Genomic DNA, 18,335 nt, shown 5'->3' on the forward strand with positions numbered 1-18,335 from the left:
ACAATAATCACATTAACGCAAACGCGACCGAGACATCTTACATTTTGCGCGCATTACCAAGTCTTAATTGCGTAATGGATCTGTTTGGTGAAAAAACACTTAAATTATTGACGATTTGTTGGATGTCGTTCTCCAAGAGTGTTAGGAGACTGACGACTGGAAACACTAACTCGGTGCTCCTAGGCTGGTGTGTTGAAGAGAGGGGCAACTGACGGGGTAGGCTACTGAAATAAGCGCTGCGTGGGCTACGTTGTAGCTGATACACCACTTGACTGACAAGTTGTGCCAACACCCTCCCGGGGAAGCGAACGTTTTTGGCAGAGAAGAGCATTATAAGATCCTCAAATAACCTGTTGCACTGTTGGGGTCAGGCGACACAGTGTGGCACCATACATTCATTAATTTATTTCTGTGTCTATTCAGATTATCCGAATAAAAACGATATCATCGACTGACTGGTGCGTTTTCATATTGCTATGTGACCCAGGCAATTCCACACAACTAATATAAATATTGCAATTGTTTGAAATACATTTTAAGACATTTAAGGCTAATTACGGTAGTTATGAGTCCTCGATAACTGCTGCGTGACAACCCGATGACATTTAAAGCGCCATCAGAGTAATAAAAGGTAATGAATGGTCATTGGAAACATATGGAGGCTGCAAAATCTGACAAGTTGAAGGACTTCATCATTCCAGACACTGCCGTTTCGGTGTAGAATGGCTTTGATGTGTAGTGACATGCAGTCTCTAAAAATCAAACATGGTCTGATAGGATAATAATAGCTGTATTAGTTTTCATAAAGTTTGTATACAGGAGTTGCATAACAATTTATTGTTTATATATTTTTTTTTCGTTCTGCATGCAAATCCATAAACCATTGCACATATTTATGTGAGATGCTGGCCAAGTGGCCTGGTCCACTTTTTCACTGTTACAACTTCGGAAAACACTAGACATGCTTTGATTATAACATCATCGGCAATGTGGAGATCCATTTTTTATCTTATGTTAGAGACAGGGCAATATTGTCAGCAGAAATTAAATAAGCTTCAGAAATCTTTTTCAGGCAATACTCCAGAAAATAAATAGTTAACGTCTTTTGATGTCAGCAGTTGGCCTTCCAGCTATGCAGTGGACTATGAAATATTTGGAGGACAATTGGTTAAGTGGAGTTAACTGTTGCCTTTTCTCCCCGAGGTAGCTTCCCTTTTGATCTCGCCGAGCCTGGCGCCTTCCAAAACACAACTTGTCTGGGTTATTAAACGCTGAGACTTAAAGAGAAAAAAAGCGCCTGTTGCTTCTCTACCAAGCCTATTGTAACCTTAAAAGACCGTGACCAGCTTTAAATTACGGAAATGTTGTGTGACCAACAATCATAACTAATCAATTTCTAAATATATAGGCTTGCATATGCGTAAAGTTTACAAATATTTATTCCTGCAAATAGCCAGATTCCGCTATTTGGTTCAACTTGTTTTGAAATGCTTTACGAGCAGACGTTGAGGTTTGCTTTTTCGTTGGGTAGTTTAGGCTACTTATTTTCTCGTATTTAGGCCTGTTTGTTTGCAGTGATTATTTGTTTGTTTAGTCTAGCAGAGGAGTATCATCAAGGTACTATTTTCATCTACGCATTGGTTGTTGTTTTATTTACTTGCAGGTTTGCCGATTGAGTTCATTTGGTCATCTTTATTTTCCCAATCACTGTCTGAGCATATATAAGTGTCAGCGTGTGATTATTTCATTGTGCTTTTCAATGACTGCTCAACTATTGGGTGAGGATACTTTTGACGCTTCCCTACTGGTTAATTACGCTAAAATTGGTCTACTTAGTGTTCCAAGGAGTCAAAAGCCTTTGGGCTATCAATACATCATCTCAGCAAGACGTCTAAAGTTAACTACTCGGTTTTCTCCATATCCTCTTGATGTCTTTCATGGAGCATTTAGTCCAATCAAAATGCAACCTAGAAACGTAGCGAAGCCAACTTGACAAGATGATTGGAAGACGCTTGGCCCAGTTGACAAGCTGATTGGACAACGTAGAATGGGGGGGATTCTCGACCATTTTATACCCGACCTCACCCACAACAGTCATTGGACTGACAGTACTTCAAAGAGAAGGGACACACTGACTGAAGTCTATTGAACAGCCGTACGCTAGTGTATGGCCCCATACACTTGTAGGATGAATTCTTCACAAGGCTCCCCTTCCCACGAGGTTAAAGTGCAGGAGAAAGCGGACTCCGAAAAAGAAGAGGTCAGGCCAAGCGAACCGACCGTTGACAAGGGACACAAAACTAAAACGAACAGTTTACCCTTCAGCGTTGAATCGTTGATCTCGAAGAAAACCACTTGCCGGACTGTGTATACCGCCGCCGGACCTGGACTAGTACTACCCAAACCTGTCACGGAACAAATGGGACAGTTTTCATCCCCGAGGACATTCTATGCCGAGAAAAGCAAAGTGCCTTCAGAGAGCTTTCCTAACGCGTCCGATAGTTTGAATGACGATAACGAAGACTTTAGTGATAAAGAACAGAGCACTTGGTTCAGGACATCATCTTTTTCATCTTCCCCACGTAAGTTTTACATTAGGTGCCTGTAGACCTTTAAGCTTGCGGATTGTCTATGCTTTATGCGTGTGCGTAATCACAACTTTGTGAGCAAATGGTTATTGTGTGGAGCAATTCTGCATAAATCTAAGACCATTATATGACAGCTCACTCATTACGCTGCCTAATAGTGAAATGAAAATAAGGTCTATGTTGGTCTAACATATTTGTATTTGCAGTTAAAATGGGTGGCCATTTAATCCGTTATTAATTTCATTTGCAATAAAAAAAAAGTTGTAGAATAAAGATGATATTATGGCCTATATCCTTTTCTAAAATTAAAAATTGTTACTTGAATACAAGTCACATGAAGTGGGCTCATAAGCGTACAGCAAAATACTTGCCATAATATTGTTAAAAGTCACATAATGAAGATAGGCTAACTCGCTGTGGTGCGTTGCTCTTGTTATTGTAGATATTGATGTTTTAACATGTGATTTGATCTTCTCCAACAGGTAATCCAAGCCCTCCCCCTTGTCCATTACGCAAACACAAGAACAACCGCAAACCTCGGACACCGTTCACCACCTCGCAGCTCCTGTCGCTGGAGAGGAAGTTCCGCCAGAAGCAGTACCTCTCCATCGCGGAGAGGGCCGAGTTCTCGAATTCTCTCAACCTGACGGAGACCCAAGTGAAAATCTGGTTCCAGAACAGGAGGGCCAAGGCCAAGAGACTCCAAGAGGCCGAGCTTGAGAAATTCAAGCTGGCGTCCAAACCGCTTCTACCTGCCTTTGCGCTTCCATTCCCGCTGGGTGCGCACGTAGGCTCCCCATCGCTGTACGGGACTGCAAACATCCCGAGGCCCAGTCTTCCGATGCCTGGACTTTTTGGTGGACCAGTCGGCTATGGAATGTATTATTTGTCATAAGTAGATTTTTACTGCTGGCAGAGACTCTTTTTATATATAAAATACACAACGTGCCCTTATACCAATTACGAGATATGTTAAAATTGCGGATATTTTACAACCATGTAAAAGTAGTTTTATTTTATGTGTGACAAATTGAAAGAAGTATAGTTAATCTTTTAAAAAAAAAAGATTGTTCAGATAGATCAGACCAACCTCTCAAATAGACAGTTAATGTCTTTGTCCTTTATTGGGTTTGTCATTTTCTTTTCAGAAAAGTTATGTTAACTGCATATTGTAAATAATTTGTTGGTCGATTGCAAACATATTGCCCGTAACACCATGGCGATGAGACTGTCTTTCAACATCCCTAGACATGCAATAGAGGCACTAAAGATACATGTGAACACCCATATTTTTCAACGCCAGTTCGTTTTCATGTTTAACAGTGCAGTTATCGGTGCATTTTTACGTGTGTGTGTGTGTGTGTGTGTGTGTGTGTGTATGCGAGCGCGCGTGTTTGTGAGTATGATACAGAGAGAGTATACTACCATGCAAAAGTTGTGCGACACACAACTTAAGTACTTAATGGCCTTAGTTTGTAAGTGCCTTGAAAGACCAAATATTTATTAGTCAATAATAAAGATTATTGTGGAGAATTTTTACCCTCATTGATGCATTTTGTTTGTTATTGGGTCTCTCTCTGGACACAGGCCGATTAGTTAATTGGGTAGGCTACTGTTAAAACACAAGTGTTTTGTGGCTGAAATGCAAATATTTAATTTACAAGAAACAGACGTCGGCTAAAGCATAAACAATGAACACAAACAACGATGCCTTTGACACACTGCAGACCATTAATGTCTCGAAATTAAACCAGTCCAAAATTCCACATCTTTCAGCAGAATATTCAATAACACATTTAGTTTATAGGCCTATTGGTTAATGTTCTTGATTTTAAGACTCACCAGGTAAAACATTTTTTTTCTTAACTCATTAGGTAAGAAGACGTCCGCACCGACCTGTCAAAAATATCCCCGAGGAAGAAAAGCACTAACCTATAATTGAGACAACAATCCGCCTTGATGTTGTATGTTTTACTTTTAAACGTGTTCACTGTGGATTGAGGACTATTTAAAACGAACATTAAAGGGCAAATGAACGCCCCATTGTCTTTGAATTAAAAAAAAAAAAAAAAAACAGGGCATAGGCTAGGCCTACTCTTAAATCAGATAGACAGGTTGGCTATTCAGGCCCTAGGGGACCGTGAAGATAAAGAACGCATCAGGGACTTGTGTAGCTGCATCTGCATAGGTTTTAGGCGTATAAAGTGATGGGATATTTCCAAATATTGGAACGCTAAAACAAACTAGGCTACATGAAAGAACAGGATAAATGAATTGTAGCCTACTTCCTAAGGAGGCCTGTTGTCGCAGGAATAGGCCTAGTCCACATCCCTCGTCATCGCACCTATGAATTGATGACTGACTGTTTATGTATGAGAACATCGTAAAAGGTAAGGTTCTAAAATGGCTGACGAGGAATAAACTCCGAATTAGTAGCCTAAAATAAAAATATGTAAAATAAATAAATGCTGCAATATTACTCCCAAACTATGGGTGGCAGTGCATCATCACAAAAGTTAATTGCAAGAAGAGTTCAACTTACTGCAAATTTAGTTCAAAAGCATATTTTGTATTTTGGATATCTTTAGGCCTAAAACAACTAACACTCCTATGTCTTTTCCTACTCATACAACCTTAAGGAATAAGGAATAAAACATTAGGATTCACTTACCTTTGCTCTGATAAATGTGTGCTGTCTTTGTTATGCTCCTCTTCTGTCCTCAAAACTACTACAGAAATAGAAAGAGAGACTGTGTCATAGGCCTAGTGGAGTTATACTTGAGCATGAGAACTATTGGCTTCTTTGTTGTATTCTTTTTATTTTTCTTTAAGTTCTCTGCTGTTTTCTGTCACACGACATTGTCAGATATGCAAACATGTTAAGAATGTTTTTAAGCACATCAGAAGGTTTTTAGGTAGCCTGACAACAGATAAGAGATAACCTGAAATCTGGTTTTGTTTGCCTTGTCTGGTCTAATTTCAGTTACAATTAACAGAGAAATACTCATGACAGAACAACAGATAGTATTGTTAAGCCAAACTGACAATAAACACATAATTAAAATAAGCACCAAACTCAGGGAGAAATGAGTATTACAACATGTTGATAAGCTTGTGCATAAGATAGGTCTATTTGTTCGTTTGTTTGTTCGTCTGTCTGTGCTAGGTTTTCAGTGTGCTGGCACATACTTGTGTTTGTTTGATTCTTTGTTTGTAAACTCAGGGCATTGCTGTAAAATAGCTTAATGCTTAGTCAATTTCCCCTGAATAAACAACGGTTATTGATGATGATGATGATGATGATGAAGATGATACCTTACCTGCAATATGACTATGCTGGATCAGTGGTAGGTGATCATCCACGTTTGGACCGATGACGATGGTCTCTGCTCAATGTAGTGACGATAATTCAAAGGTACTGTAATCAATTCTAAGCTCATTTTAACTTGAACTCACAATCTGCTATCTGTCGATTATCTGAGTTCACTGAAAAAAAAAAAAAACAACAACAATAAAAAAACAATGTTCTTCGTACATAACCCTGGCTCTGTGAAGTGGAAACAGAGGAGTAAGCCTGTCCCCCAAAACATAACAAAACCCAGTGTGGAGTTTCTGGGGCTTCACTGAGCTCCTTCAATGATGTGTTGTAAATGTAAATCAGGTTTCTCGGCCAAGTATACTTGCATACAAGGAATGTCGTCTTTGCATTCATCCCGTCCGTGAATTAGTGAACACACAGAGCACACAGTGAACACACACTAACCCGGAGCAGTGAGCTGCCTTGCTACAGCGAAGCTCGGGGAGCAGTGAGAGGTTAGGTGCCTTGCTCAAGGGCACTTCAGCCGTTCCTACTGGTCGGGGATCAAACCGGCAACCCTCCAGTTACAAGCCTGAAGCCCTAACCAGTGGGCCACGACTGCCCCTGTTTGTTGGTTGGTCCAGATATAATGTAAGATGCTTTGGACAAGTGTCTGCTGAGAAACATAAACATAAACATAAACATATACAAATGTGGCGTCATCAAACACTGCTTACAGCCCCTCTACTCGGAACTGACAACATATCACTATACGTTAGCTGCTTCACAGTTTTCTCATTTGCATTATCTCAACCTATTTTGTGCAACTAATGTTTTATTTGGCCACTCATTGCATCCAGCATACCTCTCTAGTTCCTGGCAATGCTAGTCAACAAAACAAAACTGCTTGATAAAACTATAACGACATGAAGAACGATATAGTTGGGGATCACTTTCAGAGCAATTTTGAGAACGATAAAAAGCTAACAGCCAATCAGAACCATCACATTTTAGCCATCACATTAATTAACACAAGGAGAAACTTTGCTTATCGTGGGTCAGTGAAAATGCTTTTATCGTAATGGTTATATAGTTATCGTTATCGTTTCTGATGTGAACAGCCCTTTACACAGTAGTTCTCATTTTTAGGTCAAAAGCAAAGTCAATGAGCCAGCAGAGAAGTCGGTGCCACGAGAGGGCACCAAACCAAACCTGTTTTATTTTGTTTGTCTATGCCCCCACATGACAACAATGTGTGATGAACTTTACAAACTCACAGCTGAAGATTTCTACAGCCTCTAAAGTTCCCAATTCAAATGAATGGGATTTTATGGATTTAAGTGAAACAACTGTACACCTAATTTATTTTGGTCTGTACCATGAAGGGAAAACTGATTCAACCATATAAGCCATATATTTTCTGAAACCTTATACCCTCAGGATGTGATCTACCATGGCATGAGACATGCCCCACCCTCCTCATTAGTATGCTGCCCTTTCATAATACATAGGGTATGAGTAAATCTGGTATATGGCTGATACCTTTGGATCTGTGCCATTAAGAGAAAACTGGTTCAACCACTCAAACCATATATTGTCTGAAAGCAGTCGGCCTTTTGTTATAGTGCCCCTACTTCCTGGAATAATCTTCAGTGTAATATAAAAATTATCTCTATACTTTCCTATAATCAATTCAGATCTGTAATCACAAACCTTCCTATGTCAATTTGTACCTGCTTTAAGTAAATGTCTTTATTATTATTGTTATTATTTTATTATTAAGATTTTATGTATGTTTCTCCTTCCTCCTCTATAATGTAATGTATGTTATCTTATTATTTATTTATTTTACTTTGTTTTATTTTATTTATAGGCCTAGACCTAGACCTATACCCTATTTTTTTTCTCTCTCTTTTTACATCTTGTTACTTCATTGTTTCTGTAATCTCGGCTTTATTGAAAATGAGGGCTTCCCTCAATGACCCTCCGAGAATAAATAGAGGTTGAATGAATGAATGAATGAATGAATTGGGTATTAGTAAATCAAATGCATGGCTAATAAGGGAAAACTAATTCAACCACCTAAACCATATATTGTCTGAAAGCATACACCCTCAAGATACAGTATGAACTAACATGGGTTTTGACATTTTCCACCCTCCTCATGACTTTGCTGCCCATGCATAATAAATTGGATACAGGTAAATCAGGTGTATGGCTAATACCTTTTGGGCTGTGCCATTTAAGGAAAACTGATTCAACCACCTAAACCATATATTTTCTGAAAGCATATACCCTCAAGATGTAAACTAACAGGGGTTTAGACATTTCCCACCCTCCTCATGACTTTGCTGCCCATTGGGTATAGGTAAATCGGGAGTATGGCTTCCTGTATATTGAGTGCTGTACTAAGCTTCAGTTGTGAGTCCCAGATGTCCATGATACACTTGTGCATGTAGGCTTTATTAACTGTATTGGTTTCATGAAGATCCTTCAATCTGGTTGGGAGATATCACACCAACACTATATTTTGAGTATGACCTCATGTGACCTTGACCTTTGACCTCAAGACCTTGAACACCTAATCAGTTAATCAATCCCTTATAACAGAGACTTTCTAATGAGGAGACACAGCACTCAAAAAATACTCCATAGAAATGCATGAGGTTAGTTTGTAACGCCAATATGGCCGTTGTCTACACATATCCCACCCCTTCCTCGGCAAAACGTTGACATGTAAATACACTGAGCCAATCATGTGGTGTGATGTGAATACATTGAGCCAATCATATGTTATGAACTCGCCGCTGGAGCAAGATTGTATAGTATATATACTCTTTTGATCCTGTGAGGGAAATTTGGTCTCTGCATTTATCCCAATCCGTGAATTAGTGAAACACACTCAGCACACAGTGAGGTGAAGCACACATTAATCCCGGCACAGTGAGCTGCCTGCAACAGTGGCGTTTGGGGAGCAGTGAGGGGTTAGGTGCCTTGCTCAAGGGCACTTCAGCCGTGCCTACTGGTCGGGGTTTGAACCGGCAACCCTCCGGTTACAAGTCCGAAGCGCTAACCAGTAGGCCACGGCTGGTGTCGTGAAGCCTTGCGCACGCGCATTTCTGCTGAATAGGATGCCCGATGAGTGCCCAAAAAGCGTTGCTATATGGCCGCCGAGTGGAGGGACTTGCCTAAAAGGACTTTGCTTATAATGAGTAAATATACCAGGTTTGATAAAGTTCCTCTAACCAGCTTGGGAGATATTGCCTAATATCACAATGTTCCAACATATCATTTTGGCCCAATGGCCATTGTATTGTGGTACAAAAGAAAGCCCTTAAGGATTGGCATTGTAGGCACCTTGATACCAAATTTGTTTTCGCTCTATTTACTGCCACCTTCAACCCAAATTCGCTCAGACTACATAGGCCGACTGATCTACTCTACTGTCTACAAGTCTGTGGGACTCCGTTATGGACTTTATGTTAATATAGAAACTTATGTAAGGATACTTTATCATTCCAGGGTTTGACGACAAGGGCTTTGACTCTTACCATACTGATTTCCTACATGACAAAATGTAGGCAACTTCATACAGTAACCTAATTTAAGTTTGGTTAAAAATAACAGTAGGGCCTTTTATGGCACATTTTATGAAACTTTGAATTAAGTCAATTGGGTGAAATGTAACCAATGCAGCATATCGTGCTGATAGGCCTACTGTCAGGTTGTGAAAATTAGAATCACCGTCCTTTCACACGAGTTAGTCAAACATTAGATCAGTAGATGGCGCCAACACATTTTGTTTAGAATGTCTCGTCGCTCAACATATCTGTAGATGGCTGCTGAGGCATGAAAAGGCCTTTTACTGTCCATGGAAAAGGCATTACTTTGATAAGGCCATGCGAGCATCTAAGATAACATGTCTGTGATTTAATACTTACAACTTTGTAATAGAGGGGAAACTATAGGCTATTTTGATTTCAGGAAATTCAATCAGCATCAAAGACATTGACAATACCTGTTATAGGCTTAAACTGTTAAGTAGGCCTAACGTTTTTATTCTTAGATAAATGTTCGCAATCTGACAAACAGCGTAAGCCTGGTTAATAAGTAGCCTAAGGCCTATTGTTTTGGAAGACGGCATCATTAATCAGCGTATGGAGATTGCATTTTCTAACAGGGGGGGGTACCAGGGGTAGTAGGCTAGGTTTACAACTTGTTTACCTCATCCATGTCCTCCGCAAAGTCAGAGACAAGTGTCTTCTCACAATGGTCTGTGAGTGCATCATCTACAATGTGACATCGATGTCGTCCCATTGGTTATTATCACCAAAAACGCTTATCGATTAGAAAAAAAAAAGTTAGGCTATCTTACTGTATGGGCGTTCAGCAAATGATTTTAGTCTGAGAGAGAGGATTGGTTACATGTAGCCATTGTCTTAAATTCAATTGGTTATCGTGAGATCTTAGCACATAGTGGGTGGAGCTTTTCCAAGGCATATATCCGGTATGTTGTTTGACAGAAGAGTTTGAGAACATCGGAGGTCAGGTGAGGTAAGCGGCGAAATCCTCAATCACATTTAATATGACGTGTCCTTCAAATAAATACTGTATTCTCTTGGACAGGACACGAGTTTGGGTAGTTGTCACCGCCGTTCGTCCATCCCGTAGTCTGATTTCTATGAATGAGTGTAAATTTGCTAGCATGCTAACCTAACCTAGCTAGCGTAACGTTAGCGAGATGCAATGCAAGATGTGTTAGTGTCTCTTGCCACATTAACGTTAACTTAACGTTAGTCCCTGCAGGGGTCGAAATACAATAGCATCGATTTGAAGTTAACGGTAGCTACTATTTGAGGGAAGTCTGCTGTGTCTGATGGAGAATAACGGAGTTGGGGACGCAGGTGTAACGTTACGTTTCCCGTTCAGCATAATTGTCCTTTGCTCTGTGTTCATGTTTTTGTTGCGTGGATCAAGCTAACTTAGACAGTTTAGCATGCATATTAGCTTGTTAGCTGGTAAACCGAAGAGAAGATAATGTTGTTTTGAAACATATTTGTGATAACGGGGACGGATATAAGGAGGGACACACGGCGTTTTGATCTCAACCGTAACGTTAATACAAATTTGAATAAGAGACATATTACAGCTTATGGATAGCTAACAGAAATGTAGCCTAACAGTGGTAACAGTTACCATTGAACGTTATTAACGTTACGATACCTGTCGTTAAATAGAGTTTTGGTGCAGGGAAGTATCGATGGATGGATGAGTTCAGGCATGTCAGAACCATACCCATACCCGTCAAAATGAGATAATATTTAGGACTGTTCACGTTTAGACTTCCGTTGTGGAGGTGTGTTCGTTCTTCTGCTCCGTTCTAAGATTTTATTATCTAACTAGTCAGATGGAGACCTCAAAATATGATTTATGCTGTACGAGGCAAAATAAATGAAGTGATTTTGGAAAAGTTCTAGTTATGGAAGACTTCACTTTCGGCTGACCAGACACACCCTAAACCTGAAGCTAGATATTCTCAAGCTGGGACACAATTGTGACATTTGACTTGGGGCTATGAACTTTTTGTCATAGCTTGGTGGTGGGGATTAAAAGTCATATTTCAACATACACAGCATGGCAATTCCTAGTACAAAGTTACAAACCGTGTGTGTGAGACAGAGGAGTAAGGGGTTGTAGCTTGTGCATATCTCTGTCATAATGCAGGGAGACACTGATTGTATTGTTTTGGGAGAACAATGCGGGACAATTCACAGGGAGGTGCTTGGTGTGACAGTAGGGCTACATTATGAGCACAGAAGGGAGAAATCAATTCAGCACATTTGCACAGTCGGAGACTAAACACAGATGTTTCATCAGATTCCTTGGGGACGTTTACATTGTTACAGACAATCTCATTAGCCCCCAACTCCCATAGTACTTAGTGGAAATGGTAGGCCTAAAAGGTCTGGCTGAACTGATCTACAAGAATGTTAGTGATCATGCTGAAATCTTATTAAAATTACTGATAGCCTGACTGTTGTTTTGTTTTTGGTTGTTTGTGTTTGTTCACTTCTATGTGTATTCTGCCACAAAAACTCTTTGTGTGTGTGTGTTATCCCACACATTTGACTCCCTGTTTTTGCTTCTCCTCTTTGTTGTGGATGCTGGTAGACTGAATAGCGGTGTGTGTGCAGGGAGGGGAGGGGGCTTGTTATTCTGTTGTTGTGCCTACTGCTTACAGAGTGCTGTGCTGTGCTGTGCTGTGCTGTGCTGTGCTGTGCTGTGCTGTGCTGTGCTGTGCTGTGCTGTGCAGTTCAGATGGCAGCAGCTCATCATCAGTCAGCAGCCCAGGCAGCGGTGGGTAGATGAGCCGCCCCCAAAGAGGTGCAGCTCTGTAACCTGACTCCACATTAGCGGCCAGCCACACGCTGGCTGTATTTCAGCCCGACTGCAGTGTGTGTGTGTCGGACTCCTGCATTAGGGCCTCTCATGGCACCATAGAGGAGGGTGAAAGGGCTGCGATGACCGTCAATATGGTGGCTTTTCAGAGCGGCCCACAGAGCGACTGTGGGCGACTGCGTTTGGATATTGGGCGGTGTGGGGGGGGGGGGGGGGACTGTTTCCCACAGCATTGAATTCCATTTGTGGTGGTTGGTTTGCAGAATTAACTTGAATACAACAGTTTTTAACAAATTAGCACAGCGTGGTTGTGAGATGCTAACCAGATTTAAGCACAATTTAGTACAACCTGGAAAATCATTGTGTGGTGCCGGTCAATGTTGATATTGTGGTGGGCCGCCACAAATACAGTAAGTCAATGTATGGGAAACACTGTGTTGGCTGTGGGCTTACCCATGTTTTGAAGTCACCAAGCTTTCTTTTGGTTAAGTTGTGCCCTGATCTCTTGCCACACATTATAGAGAGAGAGAGAGAGAGAGAGAGAGAGAGAGGTAAGGCATCATCACACAGCAGGAGAGCAAATGGGCAATATGAGGAGGGGGTGAGGAGAGCAAAGAGGATCATGTCCAGCAGCCAGATGCAGAGAGGAGGGCTGGGGGGTTGCTGCAGGGCCATCTGGGTTTGGATTGTAGGCTGTGTGTTTGTACAGTGCATGGGGGGATAATATATGTGTGCGTGGGTGTAGAGATGGATCTGTTGGGGCTTGTGTGTGTGTCTGTGAGCTCATGGTGAGTCTTTGTGTGTTGATGGTGCCTGGTTTTGTATTTGTGTGTGTGTATGATGTATGATGCCACAGTTTAGCATGCTTAGCCTGTTAACTGGTGAACTGAAGTGAAAATAACGTTTCTAAAAACTGATTTGTGAGGATGGGTGAACTTGGATGCCTCACGTTTTGCTCTCATCTGCAATAAAACTATGAACACTTGACATAATTGAACTCATGAGGGATGTGTGTTTGTGTGTTTGTGTGTGTGTGTTGAGGATGGGCCTGTGTGTGCAGGTGATGTAGTGAGTTGTGTTGTGAGTGAGTGTTAGGCCTATCTGCAAGTGTTTTGAAGATGACTGACACATCCTGTCATGGGGGGGATGGGCTTTCACCAGCAAAGCTGTGTGTTGAGACTTTATCACTAGACCCGCATGACTAGAGTCCACAGATTATTTATCTAAAGGAATTTCACATTATTTTGTTGTGGTTCATGTAGCATCATTGTCCATGGACATTTTGGCTGTTTTTTTTAATTTTTTATAACCAACCAATTATTTTCATTTATGGATTAAGAGTTAGGCTTGTCTTTAGCATGTTCTTTGTGTAAAGCTCTTTGTGTAAAGCGCTTTGTGTTAGCATGGTGGTGGTAGCATAGTGGTTAAGGAGCTGGACTAGCATGTATTGCCAGAAAAGTTGTGGTTATAATTCCCAGCTGCTAGTTGCTCTGAGGAGACTGGCCCTTGTAATAATTGACATATACGTCACTTTGGATAAACTTGTCAGCCAAATAAAATAAGTCAGTAAGTGGGTTCTATATAGTAGTAGTGTTCCATTCTGTCCATGAAAAATGTGCTAGGCTATATAAACTCTATAAACTCTTACTTTATTTACTTATGATGAGCCTCTCATGGGGTATCTCATATTGTTTGGTTTACTGTTGTTGTCAGGCTGTCTGGTGGCAGGGATTTGCATATTATTAAACTGAGTACTGCACAAATTCATAGGCTGATCTTAATTTAGGCCGAGGTCAGCTATAGGAGGGTGTAGGCTACCTTCATGTTCTGGTTTGAGAGTTCCCATTGGCTGGTGGCTCCATGCAGGCTTGAGAGTTGCAGTCAGAGAAGGAGCGTACAGAGTGTAGAGAGCACTGGTGGACTCTGTAGCCGGGTCAAAGGGTAGTTTCCCAGGCGTGTGTGTGTGAGTGAAGTTGTACAAAACACTGACACTGAAGTTTCAAAACCGGAAGACAGGACAGACAGGCAGGAGCTTTGTGCGTGTTTCTGCCTGAGTGATTTGTGGTTGTTGTTTGTGTCGCCTAATTCTGCACTTCGTCTTCGACTACGTCTTACGCCTCTAATGGTTTGCCAGTGATGAAAACATTCTCTGTATGTGAGAGGGAATGCCTGTCAATGTTTTGGTTCACTGGTTAAGCAGTCTCTGAATTCTGCTATGTGACGGGTTGTGTGTTTGTTTATAGGTTTGTGTCCGAGTGTTTGCGTGCGTGTGTGTGTGTGTGTGTCAAGCATGGCAGCTGCACGTGCATGACTGCCCTCCTGCCTTGTTGTGTTGCAGCCTTGTTTGATGGACCAGCCCTGTGACGCGGTGGCGTGGTTAGAATGGGACAGAGCACTTCGGGACAAGAGTCCCCTGATCCACCAGAGGTGAGAATGCGGCCATACCCCCAAACCCCCCCCCACACTTACCTATTTACTACTTACCTTCTTCCTTACCTTTTAACTTTCCTAATGTCTTAAAATTATGCCTAAATGTCATTTGAGATTAAGTAGCTAGATTTAATGCTTGACTTTGCCTAGCCGTAAGATTGCATTATGGTTCAAAAGGAGAATTCCTTTGTGATGCATAACAAACATGATGAGGTTAGCTGTTGCTTTGTCTAGGATGCAACCTTGGTTGAGATTAGTGTCGCTGATAGTGGCGGCTACAGCATACATTCCTATAGGCCTATAGCCTTGTTATGTGGAATGGAATCCTATCACGCTCTTATCTTAGAGATGCAATGCTACAGAACATAAACAAGTCCTTGCACCGCACATAGCCCACAGGACAACTGAATCAGACCATAACTGGACCCCTACGGGACGATTCTTTAATGGCCCAGCAGGTCACAGTTTAACTCATTGAATGCCAAGCTGTTTTTGGGAGCTTTGTCCTAGAGTGCCAGCAATCTAGACCATTGTTGATGATTTTTGTACAGCCACAACATATTCTGTGTTATAGCTATGAACACATACAATGGCTCGATTAAAAGGTGAGACTTCAAGCTCTCGGTGGGTGCAAACCGTGTATTTCTACACGCCTCTCCTGAGAAATCCCAAGCTAAACAGTGGCTAGTTTTCATCAAAATCGCTGTTTTTTTCTAGAAATGGAGATATAACGTCTTTTGTTTGTGTAAACTTTCCGGGAAGTGATCAGCGAGACCTGGCGAGACTGCCACCTAATGATAGACCCACGAAAATGGCCTGGTTTTCACCTGACGTGCATGCGTCACTGATTCGACCCAAAGCGGCAACCGAGTTATGATAAAATGTCCAGATTGTGCGTTTTCATGAGTTTTCGATCGTCACATATTTCATTTCCATTCATCACAGAGTTCCCAAAATCACATATAAGGTGTGTTAGAGTGTCTAGTTTCGTAATTAAAAAAAAAAAAGCTAAAAGTGTATTATTACGTTTTTGGCACTCAATGAGTTAATGTCCTATGACTCAAATCGAATTTGCAACTTAACTGTAACCAAAACCACATTTGAAAACATGATTCAGCTGAGTTACTTACAGATCTTCCAGGGTGTCCTTTGTACACTCCAAACCTTACACCCCACACAACATCCTCAGATGACTTCAGAAAGAAATCTGCATTACGTTTTCTAACCACTTTCCAATCTAATAAAATAAAGTCCAAGCAACTTTACTGTAAACTGTACACTAATCACCACTCTCAATAACCTGAAGCCCAAACTTTTGCTGTATGTTATTTGTTTCCCCCTCCTTCTCCCACTCCCACTCCCTGTTTGTGTTTGTTTGTTTGTTTGTTTACTTGTTTGTTTGTTTGTTTTGTTTGTTTGTTTGTTTTATCTTCCCTCTCCATGTCCTTCTACACCCCCTCCCTCCACATCAGTCTCTGCTAAAATGCCATAACACAACCTCATCCAAGCCCACCCCGTCTCACCCCCACCCAAACCCACCACTGCTAGCCTGCCTATATTTCACTCTCCCCTCCTAACACAACTGGCCTCCATCCATCCATCCATCTCCTCCTCCCCGCTGGCCTCTGTCCCATTCTCTCCACTGCAGTCCCACGCTAGTCTCTCTTCAAACCGTCCTCTTTCTACAGTTAGCCTAGCTGTTACCGTAGCTGCTAGCCCTGTCCTTGCCGTTTCTGCTTGTCATTGATGGCAGTCACTATCTTGGCTACTGGCGCCTTCTTTTGCCATTGTGATTAGAATGCTTTTTCACCTAGCTGTTGATGACTTTACTGAGTGATTTTGAAGTGCTGAGTAGTTCTGATATGGCATCTAATGTGGGATTTACTGGGCGGAGCATGTTGTCACGCCTTGTGGTAAACACTGTATTTGATCCAGGATCAGTTTCACTTAGTCACCTTCTGCCCTTCCCTCCACTCTCCATTGCATCCTCATAAACATGCTTATCTCATGGATGTTAAGACTTGCTTGCCGCTCGCCTTTGTCTTTGCTAAGGGTGGAGGTTAATCTCCCAAGGCTTTTCTTCTTGTACAATCTCTCTTTCTCTTTCTTTCTCTCTCTCTCTCTCTCTCTCTCTCTCTCTCTCTCTCTCTCTCGCTGTCTCTCCCTCTCTTCATCTCTTTGTCTTGCTCTCTCTCTCTCTCTCTCTCTCTCTCTCTCTCTCATTAATCTCTCTCTCTCTCTCCTCTCTCTCTCTCTCTCTCTCTCGCGGTCTCTCCCTCTCTTCATCTCTTTGTCTTGCTCTCTCTCTCTCTCATTAATCTCTCACCCTCTCTCTCTCTCACTCACTCACTCACTTTCCCTGTCTTCTTCTCTCCCTCACTCCATTTTACTCTCCCTCCTTCGCTCAGTCCACTTTCCTCCATCTCTTTATCTGCTTTCCCGTCTTCCTGGTCGTCTGTCTTCAGCTCACATTCATAGCCAGACTAGAGAGGGCTTTTGTCCTGCCTACAGTGCACTGCTGTGCTGTGCTGTGGTCAGCTGACGTGAGCCAGATTGTGTCACGTTTCAGCTGACCAGCACGGGCATACCCAGGCAGACCAGGCCAGGCAGATTCCTTCTGCTTTCTCTCTGCTCCTCTGTTCCTCTCGTGAGCTGTGGTGTACCCGACCCCTTCAGTCCCAGTGGCACCAGGAGGCCCTGTCTGTTTGTGGCCTGTGTGATGTTATAGCTCCCTTTAGAGAGTGTGTGTGTGTGTGTGTGTGTGTGTGTGTCATGTGTGATGTTATAGCTCCCTTTAGTGTGTGTGTGTGTGTGATGTTATAGCTCCTTTTAGAGTGTTTGTGTGTGAGTTTCAATTCCTTTTCCTACCGACTTTCAATATTAGGCTGTTGCTGGTAAACAAACAAGATTGAGAAATCAGAAATTTAACTTGGAGACTCCTCATAGAAAGGAGACGTTGCTACCCTATATACAAAATATTGAGGAGTGACCGATTAACAAACTAATCGAAACAAGATGTGCACCTAGTGCAATGTCGCTGAAATTCTTTTGGTGAGGTAACAACGTTTTGTCATGCTACTCTAGAAAGTCTGTTGAGTAAGAGGAGTTTGATGGCAGGAAAGCCATGACAGACAGATAATGTAGGAGCGTTTGAAGAGAAGAGGGGAAAAGTGAACAAGGAATGAGTCGAGCACAGATTATGTAATTGGTGCTTTTTTTTTGGGGGGGGGGGTATGAGTGAGAAGATAAAGGGAGAGATGTTGGACAGGCGAGAATACTGCATTTCTCATCTGCTCGATATCACTCAGATGCATGTCTGACTCAAAACAGATGGGATTGTCATGTTTTCCCGTTGCACCCGTGTTCTTGCTCTTTTTTCCTCGGCTCGGTCACTGCCTCTCTGGCGCTAGTTCTCTTGTTCTCTCATTCTCACACAATCTCTCCTTCTCTATCTCTGCTTCGCCAGTCTCTCTCTCTCTCTCTCTCTCTCTCTCTCTCTCTCTCTCTCTCCTCCCTCCAGTGCATTCCTTTCTCCCCCTGTCTCCATAGTCCTCTGACTCAACAATAATTTTCTCAGGCTCATAATAATCCTGCTTATTCTCCTGATGCTCTCCCTCCCT

At 41.9% G+C, this 18,335-nt stretch overlaps 2 protein-coding genes across 9 annotated transcripts in view; both read left to right on the forward strand.

The window, feature by feature from the left end:
• The first annotated feature begins 2,113 nt into the window (after positions 1-2,113).
• On the forward strand, positions 2,114-4,104 carry LOC121719800 (homeobox protein MSH-C-like). The gene is made up of 2 exons (XM_042105582.1): positions 2,114-2,582; positions 3,071-4,104. The coding sequence occupies exons 1-2, from the start codon at positions 2,168-2,170 to the stop codon at positions 3,481-3,483; spliced, it is 828 nt and encodes a 275-aa protein (XP_041961516.1). The 5' UTR covers positions 2,114-2,167; the 3' UTR covers positions 3,484-4,104.
• Positions 4,105-10,370: 6,266 nt separating this feature from the next.
• pnpla6 (patatin-like phospholipase domain containing 6) overlaps positions 10,371-18,335 on the forward strand; it is a 50,650-nt gene continuing 42,685 nt past the window's right edge. For 5 of the 8 annotated variants that reach the window (XM_042105565.1, XM_042105566.1, XM_042105568.1 and 2 more), the window contains exons 1-2: positions 10,371-10,440; positions 14,624-14,712. In XM_042105565.1, coding sequence (XP_041961499.1) covers positions 14,668-14,712 — 45 coding nt within the window. In that variant the 5' untranslated portion in view covers positions 10,371-10,440; positions 14,624-14,667. The remainder of the gene's footprint in view (positions 10,441-14,623; positions 14,713-18,335) is intronic. The other 3 variants (XM_042105569.1, XM_042105567.1, XM_042105570.1) reach the window with 3 other exon arrangements.

The sequence above is a fragment of the Alosa sapidissima genome, chromosome 9 (genome assembly GCF_018492685.1).
Source record: "Alosa sapidissima isolate fAloSap1 chromosome 9, fAloSap1.pri, whole genome shotgun sequence".
In the NCBI taxonomy this organism is placed as follows: Eukaryota; Metazoa; Chordata; class Actinopteri; order Clupeiformes; family Clupeidae; genus Alosa; species Alosa sapidissima.

Coding starts and splice junctions, on each gene's coding strand:
- LOC121719800 (XM_042105582.1), top strand. CDS start 2,168: ATGGCCCCATACACTTGTAGGATGAATTCTTCACAAGGCTCCCCTTCC. Junction 2,583..3,070: donor ATCTTTTTCATCTTCCCCAC/GTAAGTTTTACA, acceptor CTTCTCCAACAG/GTAATCCAAGCCCTCCCCCT.